General features: G+C 40.6%; 1 protein-coding gene across 1 annotated transcript; it reads right to left on the reverse strand.

The window, feature by feature from the left end:
• Nucleotides 1-10,174: 10,174 nt before the first annotated feature.
• LOC141599949 (protein disulfide isomerase-like 1-4) lies at nucleotides 10,175-17,517 on the reverse strand. Its single transcript, XM_074420095.1, has 12 exons — nucleotides 16,807-17,517; nucleotides 16,297-16,426; nucleotides 13,382-13,547; nucleotides 13,152-13,270; nucleotides 12,861-12,941; nucleotides 12,153-12,239; nucleotides 11,947-12,021; nucleotides 11,749-11,817; nucleotides 11,592-11,672; nucleotides 11,383-11,517; nucleotides 10,749-10,805; nucleotides 10,175-10,661 (listed from the first exon to the last, which is right to left on the reverse strand). Exons 1-12 carry the CDS (start codon nucleotides 17,352-17,354, stop codon nucleotides 10,494-10,496), a joined length of 1,716 nt encoding a protein of 571 aa, XP_074276196.1. The 5' UTR covers nucleotides 17,355-17,517; the 3' UTR covers nucleotides 10,175-10,493.
• Nucleotides 17,518-20,236: the final 2,719 nt, after the last annotated feature.

Genomic DNA, 20,236 nt, shown 5'->3' on the forward strand with positions numbered 1-20,236 from the left:
CAGCAGCATTCCAGATCTCAACCTGCTTTATGCCCATCCCTCCTTCATACTTTGGTACTGTAACTCTCTCCCAGGCTATTTAGAATACCCTGTGATAATTAGAGCATCCATCCCAAAGGAAGTTTTTGCAGATTTCTTCAATTCTTCTGAGTACACACTTGGGAATGATAAAGATACTAGCCCAATAAGAGTGGAGAGTATTCAATACTGAGTTTATCAAGACAAGTCTGCCTGCATAGGATAATTTTTTAGCTCCCAAACTTCTTATTCTAGCCGCCATTCTTTCAGTCAATATATTACACTCTTTCTGAGTCAATCTCCCTACCTAGATAGGTACACCAAGATATCTGAAAGGCAAAGAGCCCTCCACAAACCCAGTACCTTGTTGAGTGTCATCTTTTAGGACCTGTGACACCCCATTGAAGTACACTTCTGATTTTAAGTTATTCATACTTAAGCCAGAAGCTTTGGAAAAGGAGTCAAAAGCTCTTATAAGCAGCATAATAGATTGAGCATTGCCCTTGTAGAACATCAATAGGTCATCAGCAAACATCAAGTGATTCAGCTTTATACCTTTGCAAAGAGGATGGTATTGAAATGGCCAATTATCAGTTGCATAGTTAATCATCCTTGTGAGATACTACATACATATGGTAAATATCGGTGGGGAGATAGGATCCCCTTGTCTAAGTCCTCTTTTACCTTGAAAATATCCAAAGCTACTACCATTAAGGCATAGAGAAAAAGAGGTGGTTTAAATACAGGTCATCACTTTCTGTGAAAAAACTTCAGGGAATCCCAATTTCTGAAAAAGTTGGTGTACAAAATCCCATTCAACAGTATCATATGCGTTCTAAAGATCAATTTTAAATAAGCATCTAGGGAAAGCAGCCTGCCTATTATAGAGCTTGATAATGTCCTGACAAATAAGGATATTCTCAATAATAGACCTCCCCTAAATAAAGACACTTTGATTATCAGTAATTATATCAGGTAACGCCAAGGAAAGCATGTTGCTAACAGCTTAAAAATGACTGTAAATCATATTACAACAAGCAATAGGCCTAAATTGAGTACTAACTGGTTTAGTAAAGAGCATAGTGGTAATGCAGTTGTTTGACAAACATTAGTTTCATAGTTGTTTTGGTTATGGCATAGTGACTTTGTGGTATACATGTTGCCGTGATTAATGTTGGTGATGGCATAGTGACCTTGTGATATACATGTTGTCATGATCTGATGATTGTGTTGAGTACTGCGTGATCCTTCGAGTTGTCTTGTCACGTTGCGGTTGGAATGTGGGATGAACTTCGGGGACGAACTTCCTTTCTAAGGGGGAAGACTATAATATCCACCCTGTTAGGGACCCGTTGACTGACCTATTGACCATGTGAGACCCTTAGTAGAGATGGAAGAGGGAGTTATATCACATTCTTGACTGGATACTCGACCTAGTAAGGGTCACTCACCCGAGTAGCTTCGGTACTCGACCGAGTGCAGTGTACTCGGCCAAGTACGCATCTGACAGCGTGTTATTATATAACGCGGAGGTTACGACTTAAATCATTCCCGCGATACGTTTTATCATTTCTAAACCCAACTCCATCTCCCTCTTAATCCTCCCATCTCTCAGTACCCAATCATGATTTAGCCATGAACCCTAATCCGGGGAGGGAGATAGCTTATGCATGGAGTCATAAGTCGGGTCGTCACCGCCATTTGCATCTGATTAGTCTTCAAGGTGAGTTTGTGGATATTCCTCAATTGTTAAGTCAATCTTAATAGCGTAGTAATAGGGCATAATCGTTGTTGTAGGGAATAATTTGGATTATAGCTAGGCATGATGTGATTGATGCATTTCTATGGAGTAGCGAAAAGGGTAGGGTTTCCCTACTCAGTTTTGGTTATTGTTTGTTCGATTGATTGTGGTTGTGTTAGCTTTCATTATGAGTGTTATACTGTGTGAATTTGATTACCATGTTGTCCTTATGGTGTGGCGTTGTAAAATCGATTTTGGTGTTAATAGTGGAGCTATTGTCGGGAGATGGTCTTCACCCCATGTTCGCCCCTTATGGCTTCCGTCACAAGGGGATTTGTACATTAATGATCTGGGTTCGCTCATTGGGATGAGGGGGGCTTAGGTGGCACGGCTACGGTCTCCCACTGGAGGTGCAGGTTACCCGTTACGAGGGGAAACATCGGATATTATGGAGTTGGAGTGGTGGAGCAGAGTAATCGGTGGTCTTGAGTCTGTATTGTCCCGTTGTACTGACTTGTGTGGTGCTTGTTGTGTTTCTTCTTATTGTCTGTGTCTGCGGTGATCTATTTGATATTGCCGGCAAATGGTGAGCAGTGAGACTTTTCAGGTTGTTTTGGTTGCTATCTCGATGTAGCTGCTGGGTTGGAGAGGTCGCATGACATATAGTCGGTCGTTGGACGATAGTAGTTTCACCAGTTGTATTTTATTATATTATCATAATTTAGTTGTTCTTCTTTTATTTTCACTGTAAGTTGTAAAGAGTTTATTAATTGTTCTTTTATGGTCTATTTGATATACTTAACTCGGTCAACCGAGATTGTAACACCCCGTATTTTATTAAGTTGGATAAAATTCTTTTAATTGCTATTTTGAATTTAATTACATCATTTAACGATTTATATATTTATGCTTAGCTAATTAATTAATTTCATCATAATTCGATAAGTTAATTTTAATAATCATTAATAAGTTTATTTAAAGTTAGTTCGAGTTTATTGAAATTAGTTCGAGTTTATTTATTTAATAATTTCCGTTTCTTTACGAGTCCTTATGAAAGTTGTTTTAAGTAAACCCGAGATGGATTTTGGGAACAAAACCGTCCAATTAGCTATTTTGAGCTTATTTCACTAAATTAGCAATTTTTATTAATATCCGTTAGTTTTGTAAAAATCGCTAATAATTCCGATTCAAGCTGATATTGTATTATTTACGTTAACTAGCTGAGTTTATTTTATTTTCACTCATTAAATTTATTTATTATTGATTCCGTTTTATTACTGAAACTTTTACTTAAATCGGTTAAATTTAACTCGAAACGGTTTTAATAACGATCGAAGTTTCTTAACGACGAAGAAACGTACGTATAATAAATAGCAGGCTGGCAGGCTGCTGCCTCATTTCTTCATCCCTTCACGTCTTCTTCTTCCCTTCTTTGTTCTTCTTTTCCTTCGTTTTAATTTTGATCTTCAAAATTGATCTTTGTTCGTTTGTCATCCGTTTTCAACTATTTTTGTTCCATAGCGCTCCTTTCGTCGTTCTCGTCAATCCGTTGTAAGTAAAATTCATTTTCGTCATGTATTTTTACAAACCCATTTATATTTTCAGCTTTATTTATGATAAGACGGTTGTATGTACTAAAATAGACATGCGGTAGAAGATTAAAAAGGTAACGATAACGGATTACTCGATATTACTTGTAAAATATGTTTATTTCGAATCTTTGGTTAGTCTGTTTTATAATTGAGACGGTGTATAATTATATATAGGGATCCTTATGGATGTTAATTAGTCGGTTGTATAGTTGAGACGGTGTATACCGACCTCACAGGGATCATTTGGGATGCTAGCTAGTAAGTGGTATATTTAAGACGGTGTATGTTGACATGTATGGATTGTTTTGGGTGATAATTGGTGTGTTTTATAGTTGAGACGGTGTATCCTGACATGTAGGGATTGTTTTGGACTGAGATTTGGACTCGTGTTGGGGCGATTTTTGTAGTCTTTAGGGTCTGTTTTTGAGTTGCTTTATACTTGTGGATTTCCGCTCTAAAACCGTTTTAAATGCGGACTTAGTTGGCTCAGCTAGGACTGTTTTTAGGCGCGAGAATGGAGTCTTAAGGGGACGATTGGTACTCTGTTTTGGGCGGGGGACGAGAGCCGTCATCGTGGGTTTTCACTTTGCATTTGAGGACTGGAGTTGGGGTCGAACTTAGGCATCTTTTGAGTTTTGTTTTGATTTTTGGGTCGGGTTATGAAGTAGGGTGAAGGGTGGCTATGGGTAGTCGGGTGGTGGTCGTGTCGGACTCCCGTGGCCTAGGCGTGGCTTTGGCCGTGGCCTAGCTAAGTCACGAGTTTGAGGCCATGTGTAGTTGGTGGTTAGGCCGAGTTTGAGGTTGACATAATAACTTTTGAGCCGTGTCCATGAATTGTTTTGACGCTAGTCTGGTTTATTTAAAATATAATTAAATTAATTTCCGTCTCATATTTTATATAAAGATAATTCGTTAATATCGTCCTTTCACATAATTATTTTAGGTGGCTCATATGTGGTTGAAGATGAAGGGTAATTTTGGGTTTTCAAGTTATTACTTGTCTCTTTGCTAGCGTAAGGTAACTATTCCGAGTTACTCGACGAATTAATGTCACATTAGTAGTAAATGTGGTGCTTGTTGTTTGTTAAGTGTTTAGGTGATTGATAATGTTTTACTTTCATTTTTCACATGATAGAAATTAGAAATAGCATGAGAATAATATTGCGATAAAATTTGTAATTTGGGCCAAAGCGAGGCCAAGACTCGAAAGTGGGCAGATTGACCGAACGAGTTTGGTCAAACTAGGTTTAAACCGATCAACCTCGATTTGACCGATGACCCGTCGCGGGACTCGGGTCGAGGGTTTGTCTTTGAGGTGAGATTGGTTGTTATTGGAAATTTTATGTTATGTCTTGATATTTGTAATTATCATTTCACATGTTGGTTGTTGGATGAATTGGCTGCCTTATACTTCAGTCTTATTGCCTCTTTGCCATTTTAGCTTGTTCTCATGAATTATGAAATTAACGGTTAGCTGGAATTTGGATTATTATTGATAATGGAGATATTGTTGGATTGTCAGTTGAATTGGGTATCCTACTTGTCTTGTGTGGTGTGGGCTAAAGTATTCAATTTGGGACTAGTGGGACTAGGTCCTAGGTGAGTATTTCGGCCTTCATCATAGATAGGCCATTATAGTCTTTGACGAGTGTATGTTCACTGCTTAATAGCCTCTGTGTTCCTGACTTGGTGGGTTTATATCCAAGTTGGGGCATGACCTCGTTACTTATTTTGAGAGTAAGTGGTCAGCTTAAGTACTAGCCAACCCTTTGGTGGACTCCTTAGGGTACTCACTTTGTTTTAGAAAAATTGTGGGTCTTGGGTGCGGTGGTGTGTATCCGCATGTCTAGGTCTGCTGTGATTTTAGGCTAGGGTTGTGTTGTGTCTTGGCCATGTTTTGATAGAACCTCGAGCCAAGATACCGGTTCGATTACCTTCCCTACCTCGTGGTATAAACTCGAGTTACAGAGTGACTATTGACGGGACTAAGAACTTATGCCTGTCTTTGATATATTGTCCTTTCTTGTATGGTGATTTTATGAATTGTAATAGGTGAGATGCAAGCCGGTTACAATTGATAAAGTTTGGATTATTGCTTGTTATATGTTTCACATGATAGTTTACTTTGGCCAGTTTAGTGTTCATATGTTAGAATACTTGTTAACTAGATTATTTGTGATGTTGATTACATGTTACATTACATGTTACATTAAATATGACATTTCGTGGCTGGGAGGACTCGAAGTTACTCCCCACTGAATTGTGGCTTTCGTGTTTGTATAAAATGCGATTGACAGGTTGATGATGATTATATGGGGTACACGGACGAGCTAGTGAGCAAAAGAACCTTGGACTTAGTTTGGTTGTTTTGTAGTAAACCTTTAAACATTTGGTTGTGTTTATATATTGAAGGGACATATGTCTCCCTCTCTTACTTTGGTTTGTATCACTTTATTCTCTCGACTTTAGCATGGTTATGTAAATTAGTTTGTTAGAATTTGCAGGTTTTGGCACTCTCCTTTTGGAAATGTTTGTGAATGGTTTAGAAAAGTTTTTAAAATTACAGGTTTTATCTGGTTGAACCAATTACAAACATATCCTGTCAGTTTTTCTGTAGAATTTTACGTGTTTATTTTACGCTAAAATTGAGGGTGTCACAGAGATGGTGACGCCCGTACATATTAGGGAAGGTCTTGTTAAGGCTCCTTGGTAAGTGGGGGTGTTACATATTTGAGGAATTTGCATTCATGGCACAATGGGAGGGTGTTCCTTGATGAGTCGTATATTGGCATATTATGTTGCATATAAAATTCATTGTGTTTATCGTATATGTTGGAGGAAATGGTGGAGATGTGGTTGTTGTTGAGGAGACGTAAGGCGGTTGAGAGACCGTCTTACGCTTGGGTCGCCTCGTGGAGCTTCCCACTCCAAGAGGGTCGTGCACGTTAATGGCTTGAGTTATGCAGGGGCTCGTGTGGTGTCACGACGCCTGGCAGGAGTCCGGTTAGCGCCCGCGTTCAGTACCACGGGTGTGTCCCGAGTACCTGTTTTACGGACTGCGGTCCGGCTTTTTGGTGGGCGGTGCTGCGGTACCGTCACCGGCTATGGTCGTGGGTATTGCCTTGGTACCGGTGTAATTGTGGAGTCTTCGTGGATGTAGAATCTTGTCTTATGCATTCTATGTTGTGTTGAATATTTATAAATTGGGATATTCTACGGTGTACCCTTGAATTTTTCGGTTTTCTATGTTGTACCCTTACAATTTTTATGTTCTACATTGTACCCCTAAACTTCTTACTTATTTCTCTATCATGACTTCCTTTAACTCTATTAACTTTATCACTATCAAACAACCGTTTTTTGACCGTTATTCTGACTCGTTAGTGTTCTAACATCATTCTAACTGAAAAGTATCACAAATCACTTTCCATAAGCATAAATTACTATTAAAAACCTTAGTTATGATTCATGAAATGATAATGGAGATTTTATGAATTTTTAGTTAGAATCGTATACTATTTGGGGGGTAATGGGTAATTTGGCGAGTTAATAAGTAAATGAGTAGGTTATCGAGTAATTGGAATGGTAAATAAATTATTTAATAGATATTAATAAAATAACATATCAAAGAGAATAAATAAGGTCGTGCTATAGACTAATGTATAGAGTTCAGGGGTACACAATAGTATTTCAAAAATATAGGAGTACACCATAGAAAACCGAAAAACTCGAGGGTACACAGTAGAATATTTTATAATATTGAAACTGACTGTATTGGTTGTTGTAAATTGTCACCTATTTCTGGAGTGTCCTGTGTTGATCCATATGATATTTCCGATCATATAGGGAGCAATTTGTAAATAGGTTAGATTTTGCTATCCAGCGGGGCGGGCCGATTCACGAGCATGGAAGCGTATGCGAGTCATTAGTCAATATAGATTCTTTAGAAAGGTTATAGTAGTTACGACTTGTAATATTCCTTCATTTATTTATGTAATTCATTAAACATGTTCTTTATATAAAACGTTATGTAGTTATAGTTATGATTCACTACCTCGGGAAACCGAGATGGTGACATCTCACGATTACTTTGGTCGGGCAAGAAGGGGGTGTTACAAACACCATCACCCAAATTTCGAAAACCCTCTCAACTTCACCAAATCACTCCTAATCTTCATGAAACCCATCAAATCACCAAAAAAAAACACTTCATTCCCTTCCATTTTGCAAACAACACTTATACACACTTAAGAACCCTAAAAGTTAGATCCTAAATTTCAGATTTCCCCAAATTACTTAAGAACCCTAAAAGTTAGATTTCTCAATTGAAGCTTCAAGAGGTTGATTAAAGGGTCCAAGAAGGGTTCAATAGCATCTATTGACAACAAGCAAATTTTTTTTCTGGGTAAGGAAGGAGAAATCATCACACACTTACTTATACACTTGTCTTGAACTAGTGCACACAAGGTGTTTGTTGATTTCCCTCAAAGAGAGAAAATTTGTTTTGAGTGATATTTTGGTTGCTAATATCAAGTTTTATAGGTGACAATGACAAGAACTAGACAACCAACATAAGGGGTAAGAGACGTATTGTGGAGAAGCCGAAAGAGTTAGAGAAAGTGAGTGAGGAGGAGTTGGAGGAGATATTTATGGGGTATGAGAACATGACCCAACAACACAAAAACCAATACGGCCGCCTTATTGCACCAAAAAGTCATCCCCTTTTAACCACTACTTTTCTATATTCTGATACCATGAGGAATCTTCGACTCATGGACCTTGCTCACCAAATGCTAGAAAAAGTGGGCTTGAGTACTATATTAGTGATGATGGGTGACATCATACATATCGCTCCTTTGCCTACGAGTTCTTTGCCACGGTTAGTGAGGAGATTGTGAGGGGGGCCGAAGAGAAAGTGGTTCGTTTCCGCCTTCACAAGAGGTGGCATACGTAAGAATCATACTTCATATCTCTAAAGCACCATCGGATGTCCTACTTACTCTGGGGAGACTAGATTACTTATGGGAGGAGCTCATGGGCCTTCATGCTACCAACAAGGATGACAAATGTACACTCATACACCCGGTGATACAGATTTTGACCCGGTTCCTCTTTTCACCTCCATTAGTGAGCCCACAAAAGTAAACAAGACCGCAAGGTCTTAGATCTATATAATGCTTCCGGAAGGGGTAAAGTGCGCAGATTGGGCAAAATTGTTCATTGACTCATGCATCAAGCATTGCAACAAGGGAGGTGGTGGAAACATAAACTAAAAGGGCATGATTTCTTTCTTCGTCGATCACTATGACGCAAGAATTGATGAGAACCAAGATGCCACAAGACAAAGGGTCTCACCTTTTACAATGCTGAAGCCTTGCAAAAGTGTAAAATGTTCCACATCTTAGGTGAAGACCCTTTGAGAGGAGTATGGTTAGGAGCACGTGAGCAAGGGTACCACCTACTACTCCTGAGGCCACCTCACTCTCCTCTACCGAGTGGGTACATGGCACGTGACTTTTCTTGCCCTCCCGATCCGAGAGCGGCCAATTTATTTACACGCCGACAAGGAGGGCAAGAACAAGGCCAAGAAAGTGGGGGTAATGTGCAAAGAAGAGAGTCGAGAAGGAATGAGAGAAATAAAGAAACTAGAGCAGTTCTCCAACTTGAGGGTAGTTCATTCATCCCTCCACACACCACTTCCACCACACAATAAGACATTCTCATGTATGAAGCGGGAGGGAGTTCAAACACTTCGGTGGCCCCGTGGCAACAACAAATGTCTTACTACTTTAATGAAACTCGGGGTACTTTGGCAACTATAGGTGGAAGAGTAGAGGATTCTTATAATTGGCAACAACAAAGGCCAAGGTTGGAGAACATGGATCAATGGCGTAGTGTGGTTGATGATCGGGAAAGACTAAGGGTGGAAGCCGAGAATGGCTCAAACGGAGATGTTTACGGAGATGGCTAAGAGGCAAGAAGCCACCCGTGCTTGGCAACAACAAGAAGACCAACAATGGAAGGCAAATGAAGCTTTATGGAGGGAGCAAAGTGAATGGAGAGGCCAAGTGGCTCACCAATTTGCGGTCTAAAATGAGCGCCGCCATGAATATGTCAATGATTTTATGAAGATGCTCGAGCTCATGAGGGCTCTCTTGGCGTAATCCGTGGCCTTTTCGGCACGACTCTCCAACAAAATCCTAACATTCAAACCGACATCAGCCTAGAGCAAGTTGACCAAAGCTATGCAAGAGCGGTGAGTGAAAGAGAATGAAAGAGGAAGGCACCTATGAACATGAAGGTGCCTCAGCCTCGGGTTCCCAATTTCATTGATGATGATGTTGTGACCTCCTCCACGGTAAGGACAATGTGGAAAACAAGTGTAGGGAAGGAAATCTATCTTGTAGTATATGTAGAATCTCGTTTTCTTATATTCTTTAAAAAAAATACAAATGAAAAATGAAAATCTCAGCTAGGTAAAAACCCACAACAGTGGGCGCCTAGACAAAATTGGGAAAGGTGGCTGAGGACGGAATGAAAACCTAAAAGGACGTTCCGGGTAAAATGAAGAATCGAGTTGCAAGCCACCAATAAGAGGTTAAGAAAAAGTTAAGGTGAAAACCCGAAAAGAAAGTAGAATGGTGAAAAAAAACCCTTATTTGTGTATTTCTTACTTTGGCAACTACAAATCTTGCTACAAAACTCTAGGTCGCGTGGTTTTCAGGTTGACCAGCGTTCAGAAGGAAAGTAGGATATGCAATTTGGACAGGAGCATTTATGAAAGCTTAGTAGCTCACTTATTCATGAGAAATCACCACCTAAATTGAACTTTGAGAATTCCGTTGGATATAATTATCTCAATTAAGTAGCAGAGAACTTAAATTTCACGTCTTGTTTAGTCCATATTTTGCCGTACCAAAACTAAATTCAAAATGAATCCACCAAAACCAGACTAATTACTCCAGAGACAACAGCCTGGTGCAAGACTTTGTAATATGTATCACACTCAACCTTACTATTCCGGCAGGAGTGAGGGGTGCTACGATTTTCTACCTTTTGTCTCACTACACCTCCATTTAACAACGATGTTGCCGATCCACTAAAACATCATGCTACATATAACTCGGGCAGTATCAAGAGTTCTAGAGTTCATCTTTAAGATCTTTGGCATCCTTCTCTGAAGAAATCTTCACATCAGAAGTCTCTGCCTTTGGAATCGACGTCGGTTTCTGCAGCTTAAAAGGTATGGCTGCGTGCTGCTTTAAGAACTTATAGAATGCCACCACCGTGCGATCTGTATCAACAGTGATCTGCAAGCACCATAGAGATACACATAACTTGAGGAACCATGGAGGTAGTAACTTTTTTAAGTCCCAAAATAGAAGAATCGAGCTTACCGGATCAAAGCTTTTATTCCCAGCCGGAAAGAATAGGATTGTCGGGAAACCGTCAGACTGAAAAGCAACACAACATCATTACTTTTGAAATTGAGAAATTACTGCGTTGTTGAGCTAAACAAAGCAAGAAACTCCTATTCATTTGGCACAAAACCTTTGTGAGACGATCTTATAGGTGAGACAAACGCCATAATCAATATTTAAACAAGGAATACATAAGCATTTGGGTTGGTCTCGAATGTGAGATTGTCTCATACAACACGCACTGTTCATTTGGATTCACTACATTTCAAAATGGCACACGTTTTTAGAAATAGACAAATGGGGAAGGTTATATGTCAAGGGATGAAAAGGTAGGTAAGCAAGCAAGTGAATGGACACTAACCTTCATTAGACAATCAAAGAGACTTTTTGGCCTTTATAGAATCTAATTTACTTAAAAGCGGAAACGTAATGGATTGGTTTGAAACTTAGAACACTCCAAACAAGAAAATGTGGGGAATCTTAACAAATGGAGGGGGCATTTCCTATCACTTATAAATAACAAACAACCAAGAAATCACAACAGGGACTGATTATCTGCAAGGACATCAAATGGGGTCGAACTGCATAAAGACCAATATCAAAGTATTACCTTTGCTCTGGGATGCTCGTTCGTTGTTCCATCCATTTTCGCTATGACAATGGAATTTATTTCTCGTAAATGATGAGCAAGTTTATTGTATGTCGGCTCGAGTGATTGACAGTGGCCACACCAAGGAGCATATATCTGACAAGAACAATGATCTCTTGTAAGTGTCAATTCTTGAAGGGGAAAAAATTAAATGCACAAGGGAATACGACCTCAAGAAGAACATCTTTGGACTCATCCAGGACTATCTCATCAAAGTTATTCCCAACGACTATCTTCACATCACCATCATTCTGTTGTTAGATGAATTGAGTCAGCAAGACATTAATTACAACAATTTCCCAGATAGGAGATGGAAAATCCACTCACACTTTCAGGAACAGGATCAGACTTGTAGAAAGGTTTGAGTGTATCTTCCAGAAAACCATCACCAAAAGCCTATATAAAATGAGAAAAATATCAAGTTCAATCATAATGTGTCCAAACTTCATGACAGAAAAATAAAACCACCTCCACACGAGAATCAAAATAATAGAGAGGAAAATGATAAAGTGATAGTTCATCTACCTTAACTTTTTCGGAAGTCAGTTCTCCGTCAAGTACAAATTTTCTGGAATCCTCATTTCCTGTGTATGCAATAACCTGTACGAAATATTGCAGGATGCTTAACGGCCAAAATTACAAGTATATAACCATCTCAAGTTCTCAACACAGGTAAACAAACAAGGAAACGTGAAGAACATATAAAATTGAGCAAGCAATAAGAATCCTACTCTAGGTGAATCTCCTGTGACTCCAAAATAATCAGCAACAGGTTTCCCGGTGTCTTCATTGTCAAGTTGAACATAAACAAAGATGATCTGAACCAAATAAGAAAAAGTAGTTATCAGCAAAGCATGTCACAACGTTCAATTTGTACAAAAGAAACATAAAATCACTGAATGTGAAACGCTAAATTCAATCGTCATCGAACAGGATCACACTGGAATAAAGGCTTTAAATTTTACATTTCTTCAAGCATTTTCTATGGAATAAATGTCTCTTCTTTTAGCATGATCATGAAGGATGTGGTTATTTTGAAACGAAAGTTAAGGAACCAAATATCACGGGGGAGCCACACTAAAATATAATACTTCGCCAGTTTATCCACTGGGAAGTGCCAAAAAAAAATGGTTAGCCAAACACTCAGGCCTAAATGACAGAAAAATAGGATGAGGAAGCCCACCAGTTCCACTAAGACTAGTTCAACTGTATGAGGTATGTATGTCATAGGTTAGTAATACAGAATAACTACCACAGTACCACTTGCAAAAGAAAACTGAATACGTTGATAAGTGCACATGTACATTAATGTAGCGTATGACTCTGACACATTTGAAAAATGTGACTGACATCACAAATTCTGTGGTTATAAGCTGTAAGTAAAAGCATAAAATACAGCTCAACTATCCAAAACAAAGAAAGCATTAAAACTATCATACCTTGCCCTTAAAGAATTTGGCAGCTTCAGTGAAAGTAGGAAGGACCTCCTCTGAATCATTTGACGTAGCGAACAGCAAGAGCTGAGTAAAAGATTTGGAGCTTGTTAATAAAAGTATGGCAAAACAACATAAAAAATGTGAAGCAGTGGGGCGTGAAAGGAGATCCCAGTCTCTGAGTGAAATGCAAGAGAACCACGTAAAGTATATAACTAATACAACAAGCTACATCATAATCATTACTAGAACACTTGGATTCCAGCAAACAAATGGAAGATAGAATAGAAAATTTACCTGCTTCTTGATCTGACTTTCAAATATCAAAGAAGCACTTTCTCTCGTAAAGGTTGTGACCAAGGGAAGTTTATTGGCATTCACAAACTCCGAAATTGCAGCTTTTGCAAAATGTCCATCTACATGAGCATTGAAATGTTAAAGTGCTTCTTTTGTTGAACATAGATATTAATGTAACTATAAATAAACGAATTTATAAAGTGAGACGTTAAAACAATAAGTGAACTTACCAAAGTAATTGATTTTCTCAGAGTCCTTCTTAAGCAAAACTAAAGCAGGGCGTTTAGCTTGAGCATCAAACTCAAACAGCTTTGCAACATTTGGATCTACGGTTTGATAGAAGTTGACATCATCATCAAGTCTAGATGCAGAAGCAAGTTCCACGCTTTCAGGGCCCTGCAGATTACCAAATGATATTTAGGCCATAGTGAAGCAAAAGAACAGACAAAGATTATGGATTTCACATAACCATGAATCCCCCAGCCTGCTGCTGAGAAGGGAAAAACATGAGTCGTCATAAAAGAATAATAATTAAAGTCTTGTAGCTTGACATAGTTCAACAATGATCACCAACCTGAGCAGGTTTATACAGAATAACACTCGAGTCTTGAAGTACTGTGTTACCATAGATGCACTCAGAAAGTGAGATCAGGACGAACAGTCTCTATTAACAACACATAGTGAAGACGCTTATATTTTAGGTTTTGGTAACTTAAGTTAAAAGTGAACTCAGGGACTCTGTCATAAAAGATCCAAAGTCACCACCAATATAAATTCCGTAGATAATCAGTTAACCATATGAGTATAGACTCGCGCATCCACAACTCTATTAACTGATAACGTACTCTGAAAAATACCCACAATCAAGAAACAAAGAAGAAACGTAGATTAACAGATTTGACTTAACCATATCGAATAGGGAAAAGACCAGCGCATATGGGCACTATCTAATGGTGAGTATGTTTTGTATCATGGCATTTGATTAAAATTCACCTATTGGACAGTCCATATCACGCAACTGTAAAATTTGTTTGTTACGTAGTAGTCATATAACATAATCCGTACTTGTTACTGTAATACCCCGTATTTTACTTTAATTGAGGATTTATTTATAACGTTTATTAGAATTAATATTATTGGAATGTAATAAGACGGAATATGTAATGTATAAGAAATTTAGTAATGTTTATATATCATATATTCATATATTAAATCAATTATCTAACCCTCCTAGTGGCTTGAGCCATCCAAAACCCGTGCACCCTAACCCATTCAAACGCAATATTATATGGACAAAAAGAAAAATAGGAAACCATATATATACTTTAAAAAAAAGGGAAAACGAGAGGGAGAGAGAGAGATTGTTCGGCTGCTACTCGGGACTCATAGCCATCATCATCGTTGTAATTCCGTCGTCGTCATCATCATGCTTATAGTCACAATTAAGGTATCGTAGCTTGATCTTTCTTGGTCTCTTTGATTTACCCCCGTTAAATTTTGCATAAATAATGGGTAGGCTCGTGTCGTTTGTAATAATGCATACGCATGTGTCGGGTTTTGGTTCCGGGTTTGCGGGGGGGGGGGGTGTTAGGGGCAGACTTAAGGTCGGTTTCAGGGTGGTTCATTGACTGACATGTTTGCTCACGACGGCAGTGGTGCCCTGTTCTAGCGCGGTTCCGACGTAACTTAATCACAACCGTGTACGTCTTATAGCCTAAGTCGAAGGTTGGCCTTTATACGATGGTTAGGTAGATAATGAAGATCATAACGGTAATAGGTTTGGGTCAGTTCGCTGCCGTTATGGCGACGCCATACCTCCCTGTTCTGGTCGTGAAAGGACGAGAGTGGGGCGTCGGGAGAGTCGTAGTGTGGTGAGGAAGTCGTGGTGTTCGTGTCGAGCTTTGTGGTGGTCTGTGTGAATGGTTGCTGGGTGTGTCGTTGGTGGTGGTAAGTGGGTGATGCATCGTGACGGGTTAGAATTTAGAGATACTTTACGTCATGGTGAACAACTTGTTAGTTATTGTTGATGGACTTGGACGTTGGTAATAATTTAAAAGGGAATTGTGGGTGGTACATAGGATTGTTTAGAGAGTAAGGTTTCTACTTTAGCAACACTAATTAGAATGGGTAGATGTAATCGTATATACGCAAATGAGTTAGTTAGTTAATTAATTAATTCTTGAATTAGTTAGTTATCTAGTTATTAATTAATATATGTTATAATAATTGTAGGATCCGACTTTATAGAAGATCGACACTAATTGGCTTATGTGTGCTCGGATTTGCTACAGGTAGGAATATCCTACCTAACACCTTGTGTTATATCCTTATATGACGGAGTTATGTCTGAGATATGTTTTATAAAGAATTGTGGTTAAGAGTATTATATTAAATGTTGAGATGGATGTCACTGTTATTTATACTGTTGCGATTATTATTGATAAGTCATACGGGTAATGTGATGAGTTGTGCATAGCTGGAGAGACGCTACTGCCAGTTGTGCATAACAAGAGAGTTGTTACTGCCATAGTACGGTGGGTACTACTGTCACTTGAGCATGGCACGGTGTTAAGGGGGTTGTGCTACTGCCAGTGAAATCGTTGAGTTAGTTACGGTATGGTTGGATGAGTTGGCAATGACTGATATCGGTTGGTTGTGTTTTCTATCGAATAATTATTGTTGTTTAGTTTATTTCTATGAGAGTGTATTCGTGAACACATGTGATGAACTTGGCAGTTAAAGGTACTTGAGACTAGCTGGCTAGGAGCTTGGGTGGCGTGTGAGGATATGGACTGGACGACTTAGCTTTAGCTCACTATTTAGTTACTTATCACCACTAATTGTCTTTTAATTCCGCTGCAAGATTGTATTGTTTTTTTTTATTTTGAGAAGAAAAGAATATGTATAAGACATTTGAGTTTAATTTATTTAAATTGCCTTGGTTTGCTAAACTCTTTTTATTCACTACCTCGGTCATTCCGAGATGGTAAGAGTCTCGCTTATCTAGGAAGGTCTAGTTAAGGCTCTCAGATAAATGGGGTGTTCCAGTTACCGAACAAGGCAAGCCCAGAAAGTAAGAAATTGAATTGGTGATAACAATTAAGAAGCAAATCCAAGGTGATATGAAGATGAAAGAAAAACATACCGTGAGAGAGTTGAGATATGCTAAAACAAGTTTATCATTGGAAGTCAATATTTTTTCTGCTTCCTCAGTGTCGGTAATGTTGTATACACTTGGTCCAGTGTTCTTCTTTATCCATGTTACTATTCCGTCCCTGCCATGTTCAACATTTGTTAATCCAAACCGATTATAATTATAAATCAACAAATTAACAAAATATGAATTCTGGAGATGTCAACTAACTTACTCCCTCCGTCTCGGTCAATTGTTGTCCTTTTGTTTTGGCACAAAGACCAAGGAAAGAGGAAGGGGTCAATTACTAAATGACAAGTGAAACAAATTGATTGTGAATGATGAAATTATTCATCAAGTTCATTCATAAAATAGAAAGGACAACAACTCATTGGGACACCCAAATATAGAAAATGACAACAAATGACCGGAACAGAGGGAGTAATTAGTAAAGTCATGAGAGCCGGTACTCATGACAATGGGTTCAAACCCAGTAAGCATCAAATTCCTAGTTGTACTTACTTGGTCCGCTGGCCACCGTAAGTGGTATGATCGCCGTCAACAAAGAAAAAAACAGTAGGAAAACCCTGAACATCAAACTGATGAGCGAGCTCATTTTCCTCGGTAGCATCAATCTTGGCGAAAACGACGTCGACACCTTCGTCCTTAAGCTGAGTGGCCGCAGCGGCATACTCGGGCGCAAGAGACTGGCAATGGCCGCACCATGGGGCGTAGAATTCCACCATCACATACTTATTGTTCTCAACCACATCGGTGAAGTTCCTCTCCTTTAGAACAACCACATCCTTCTCGTCAACTGCTGGCATATCGAGATCGCCGCCTTCATCGCCGAATGCTGCATCGTCGAAGTCATCGAATTCGCTTTCGTTGCCGCCGTCGAATTCGCCATCATCTCCGTCGGAGAAGGAGTGGTGGTGATCGGAGGTCGAAACGGGGTCAGATTCTTCGAGGAAGGAGAGGTCTTCGTCGTCGAGATCAATGGCGGACAGGGAGAGGGTGGAGAGGGATAGTAAAAGGAGGACGGCTACGACGAGTCGTTGACTCGGCATGTTTCCGGCGGACCGTTGGATCGGAGGGGCTGTGTGTGTGTCTGACAAGTGAGATCTGAAAGTTCGGAATTAGAGAGTGTGTGTGTTTGGGGGTGTGTCGTGTGACTGTTTTAGTGATTATTACGCTCTCATCAACCTCATTTTACTACCAAAGTTGGCTGGTGTGAGTGGTAAGGGCTATCATCTCTTAAACAAGTGGTCAAAGGTGGGTCAACCCATTAAATTACCTTCAGTATCCCGAAAGAGATTGTCCCAGCTATCGGTAGGGGATACTCCTCTCAACACAAAAAAAAAAATCAACCTCATTTTACTTCCACCAAAAAAATAATCAACCTCATTTCCTTAACTTTTGGAGTTAACCACTTTAGCATCTGGTTTTTTACTTTTTTATTTAAATGCCAAACGCCACAAATTTCTGACTAATTTGCAATTTATAAATTCCCGTTTTAGATGGTAGTGTCCATCTTAAATGATGAGACGATACGTGTTGAAATACTTCCTCCACATCTTATTGTTCTACCCATATTTCTTATTGGTCCATTTCTTTTTGTTCCGGGTGTAATTCCAGAGCAGTTATATGTTACCACCCGTGCTTGTAGAATGACGTCTTTAGTTGAATCCTCCTTGCGGTCTCCTGAAACGATGAACAAACTGAGGGCTCGGCTTTGGGCCGAGCGAACTCACTCCGACGCTCAAGTCAGTAACTTAGAGAGGTAAGTTGTTGTTACTTGGCAAAGTACGTATTGTAGAGAGATAAGGAAGATATTACCAGATGAATAGTGATTCTTAGGTTAAATTGTGGATCTCCTCCTCAATGAGAGTTGAGGAGTATTTATAGACTTTCACCTTTTGTCACGTAGTGGCCAAGTGGCTAGCAGGTGGAAAGACTGATCTACCCCTCGCCGAGAGACCCATGGCGGCCGCGGCCCTGTTGACTCGCCGCCGAGGGGTCTTGGATATGAGTTCGCGGATGTGTGCCTCGGCTGGCTCATTGTCCCCGCCGAGGCACAAGAGACAGGCCGACGGGCGGCGTCGGTTAGGCTGTCTAAGCCGTTGACTTGCTGTGGATATCTTTGACCTTGCTCAATATCTTTGATCGGGTCGGCGGGTGCGAATATGCCCCATCAATTTGCCCCAGCCGTAGTCTATGCCGTGGTATGGGCTCCGATGTATGTTGAGCGTATATTCGCGCAAGTACAAATTTACTCGCCCGACTTCTTCTTCCTCGGCATGGCTCGCTTAGGCCGTACCATATCCCCCTCCACATGGATGTGTAATGGACATCCGATGTGGAAAGAGGCAATGACGCCGGGCCGAGGCCAGGGTGGAGAGTCGGTTGTTTCGATTGCCCCCGGCCGGTGCTTTTCGGCTTGGTTGATCATGTGGCGGCGGATAAACGGATAGTTAGGAATTTGTTGGGGAAGATGAACAGCGAGAGAGATATGAAGGGGCGTGTTGAAGACGCTTGGTCACTGTTGCATTGATTGACGTTCAATGTTACAACGATTGACATTCCGTGGTTACATGTCCGACACGTGTCCATTTCTTTGATTGGTCGACGTTTCATGGGTGTGCCCGATTGGTCCTTCTTTATGGGCTTTACCCTATAAATAGGCGAGTTAATCCCGAAATTGGGCACCAATTTCATTTTCTCAAAAATTTTCTTCTTTCTAGCCCTCTTTGTCGAAACTCCTCTCTAGCTTTCTTAATCATTACTCCGGCGTGGCATTTTTCTTCAAGGTAAACAAATAAATTTCCTCTTTTTAACTCGTAAGTTTTGTTGTAACATGTCTTCTCTTTGGTGCTTGGGACCTAGCAAGCTCTGCGGGGTTCCGTCGCTTCTTGATGAGGAGGGGATACTAAACGCCATCCCGATAAGGTTTGGGGGCCCTAGGTCTCCGTCTCCTGAAGTCAACCCAAAAGCTCTGGAGGGTTGGGAGGATGATGATGTTGATGATGACTGTGAGGAAAGGATTCCTTCCGGTGAAGAGAGGCCGCATATCCTGGATCACGGCGAGGCGTGCATGATCGGCCCCGACCGTGCCGGACCAATAAATTCGCCGATTGTTCGGCGGAACTCTTTTCGAGGGTCATTTCTACTTCGGTGAGGGGTACAAAATTGTTATCCCCGAGGAGGGTCGGCGGTATGTTGCCCTCCCCCGGTCATATCGGCGTGTATATCGAGGCACACTGGAGTATGGGCTCCGGTTTCCTTTGAATAAACACGTCATGGCCATCATCAAAGCTATGAACGTCGCCGTGGCTCAACCGCATCCGTTGGCGTTAGGGACGATAGTTGGCTTCGTGTGGCTCTGTCTTTTTAAGGGGGAGGTCCCTACAGTTAACTTATTCCGCCGGCTTCATCATCTTCGGGCGTCGACCCCCGGTAAAGCGGGGTGGTACAGCGTGCAGATGGAGCCGGGCGTCCTCTCAGTTGAGAAGCTTTCTTCCGCAAGGACTGGAAGGGGCGGTGGGTGTATGTCGAAGTCTTGGGATGACTATCCGCCGCCCGGTCCTTCCAAAGACCAAGTCAACTTGCGGTGCGAGAGTAAGAGGGAGCGTGAAAAATGGGTCTCCCGAGTAAGGTCAAGATGGATGCCAGTAGGGTTCCTCTTGGTTCGGATGAGGAGCGGGCGTGCGTTTGTTTGATCTTGAGAAGGGATGGGTGCCCCCGACTCAGATTATTCTTCAGGATGAGCTGCTTTGCCGCGTCGGTTTCATACCGGCCCTCAACCAGGGTGAGTAGGGTCGGTGTGAGGCCCATCTTTGCCTATTACGCTCCTGTTTTTAGAGCTTTGTTTTACTTCTTTTATGTAACTCTTGTCTGGTTTCTTGCAGACCGGTTTGGCCAGGATCATGCGAGGAGACTTTGAAGAGGTTAG

The sequence above is a fragment of the Silene latifolia genome, chromosome 9 (genome assembly GCF_048544455.1).
Source record: "Silene latifolia isolate original U9 population chromosome 9, ASM4854445v1, whole genome shotgun sequence".
Taxonomy (NCBI): domain Eukaryota; kingdom Viridiplantae; phylum Streptophyta; class Magnoliopsida; order Caryophyllales; family Caryophyllaceae; genus Silene; species Silene latifolia.

What these genes read in the sequence shown, in the direction of transcription:
- LOC141599949 (XM_074420095.1), bottom strand. Translation starts at nt 17,354, where the DNA reads ATGCCGAGTCAACGACTCGTCGTAGCCGTCCTCCTTTTACTATCCCTC. An exon ending in TACGGTGGCCAGCGGACCAA is followed by an intron (nt 16,427 to 16,806) that starts GTAAGTACAACT and finishes TGAACATGGCAG; the next exon opens with GGACGGAATAGTAACATGGA. An exon ending in TCACAGGAGATTCACCTAGA is followed by an intron (nt 12,022 to 12,152) that starts GTAGGATTCTTA and finishes TATTTCGTACAG; the next exon opens with GTTATTGCATACACAGGAAA.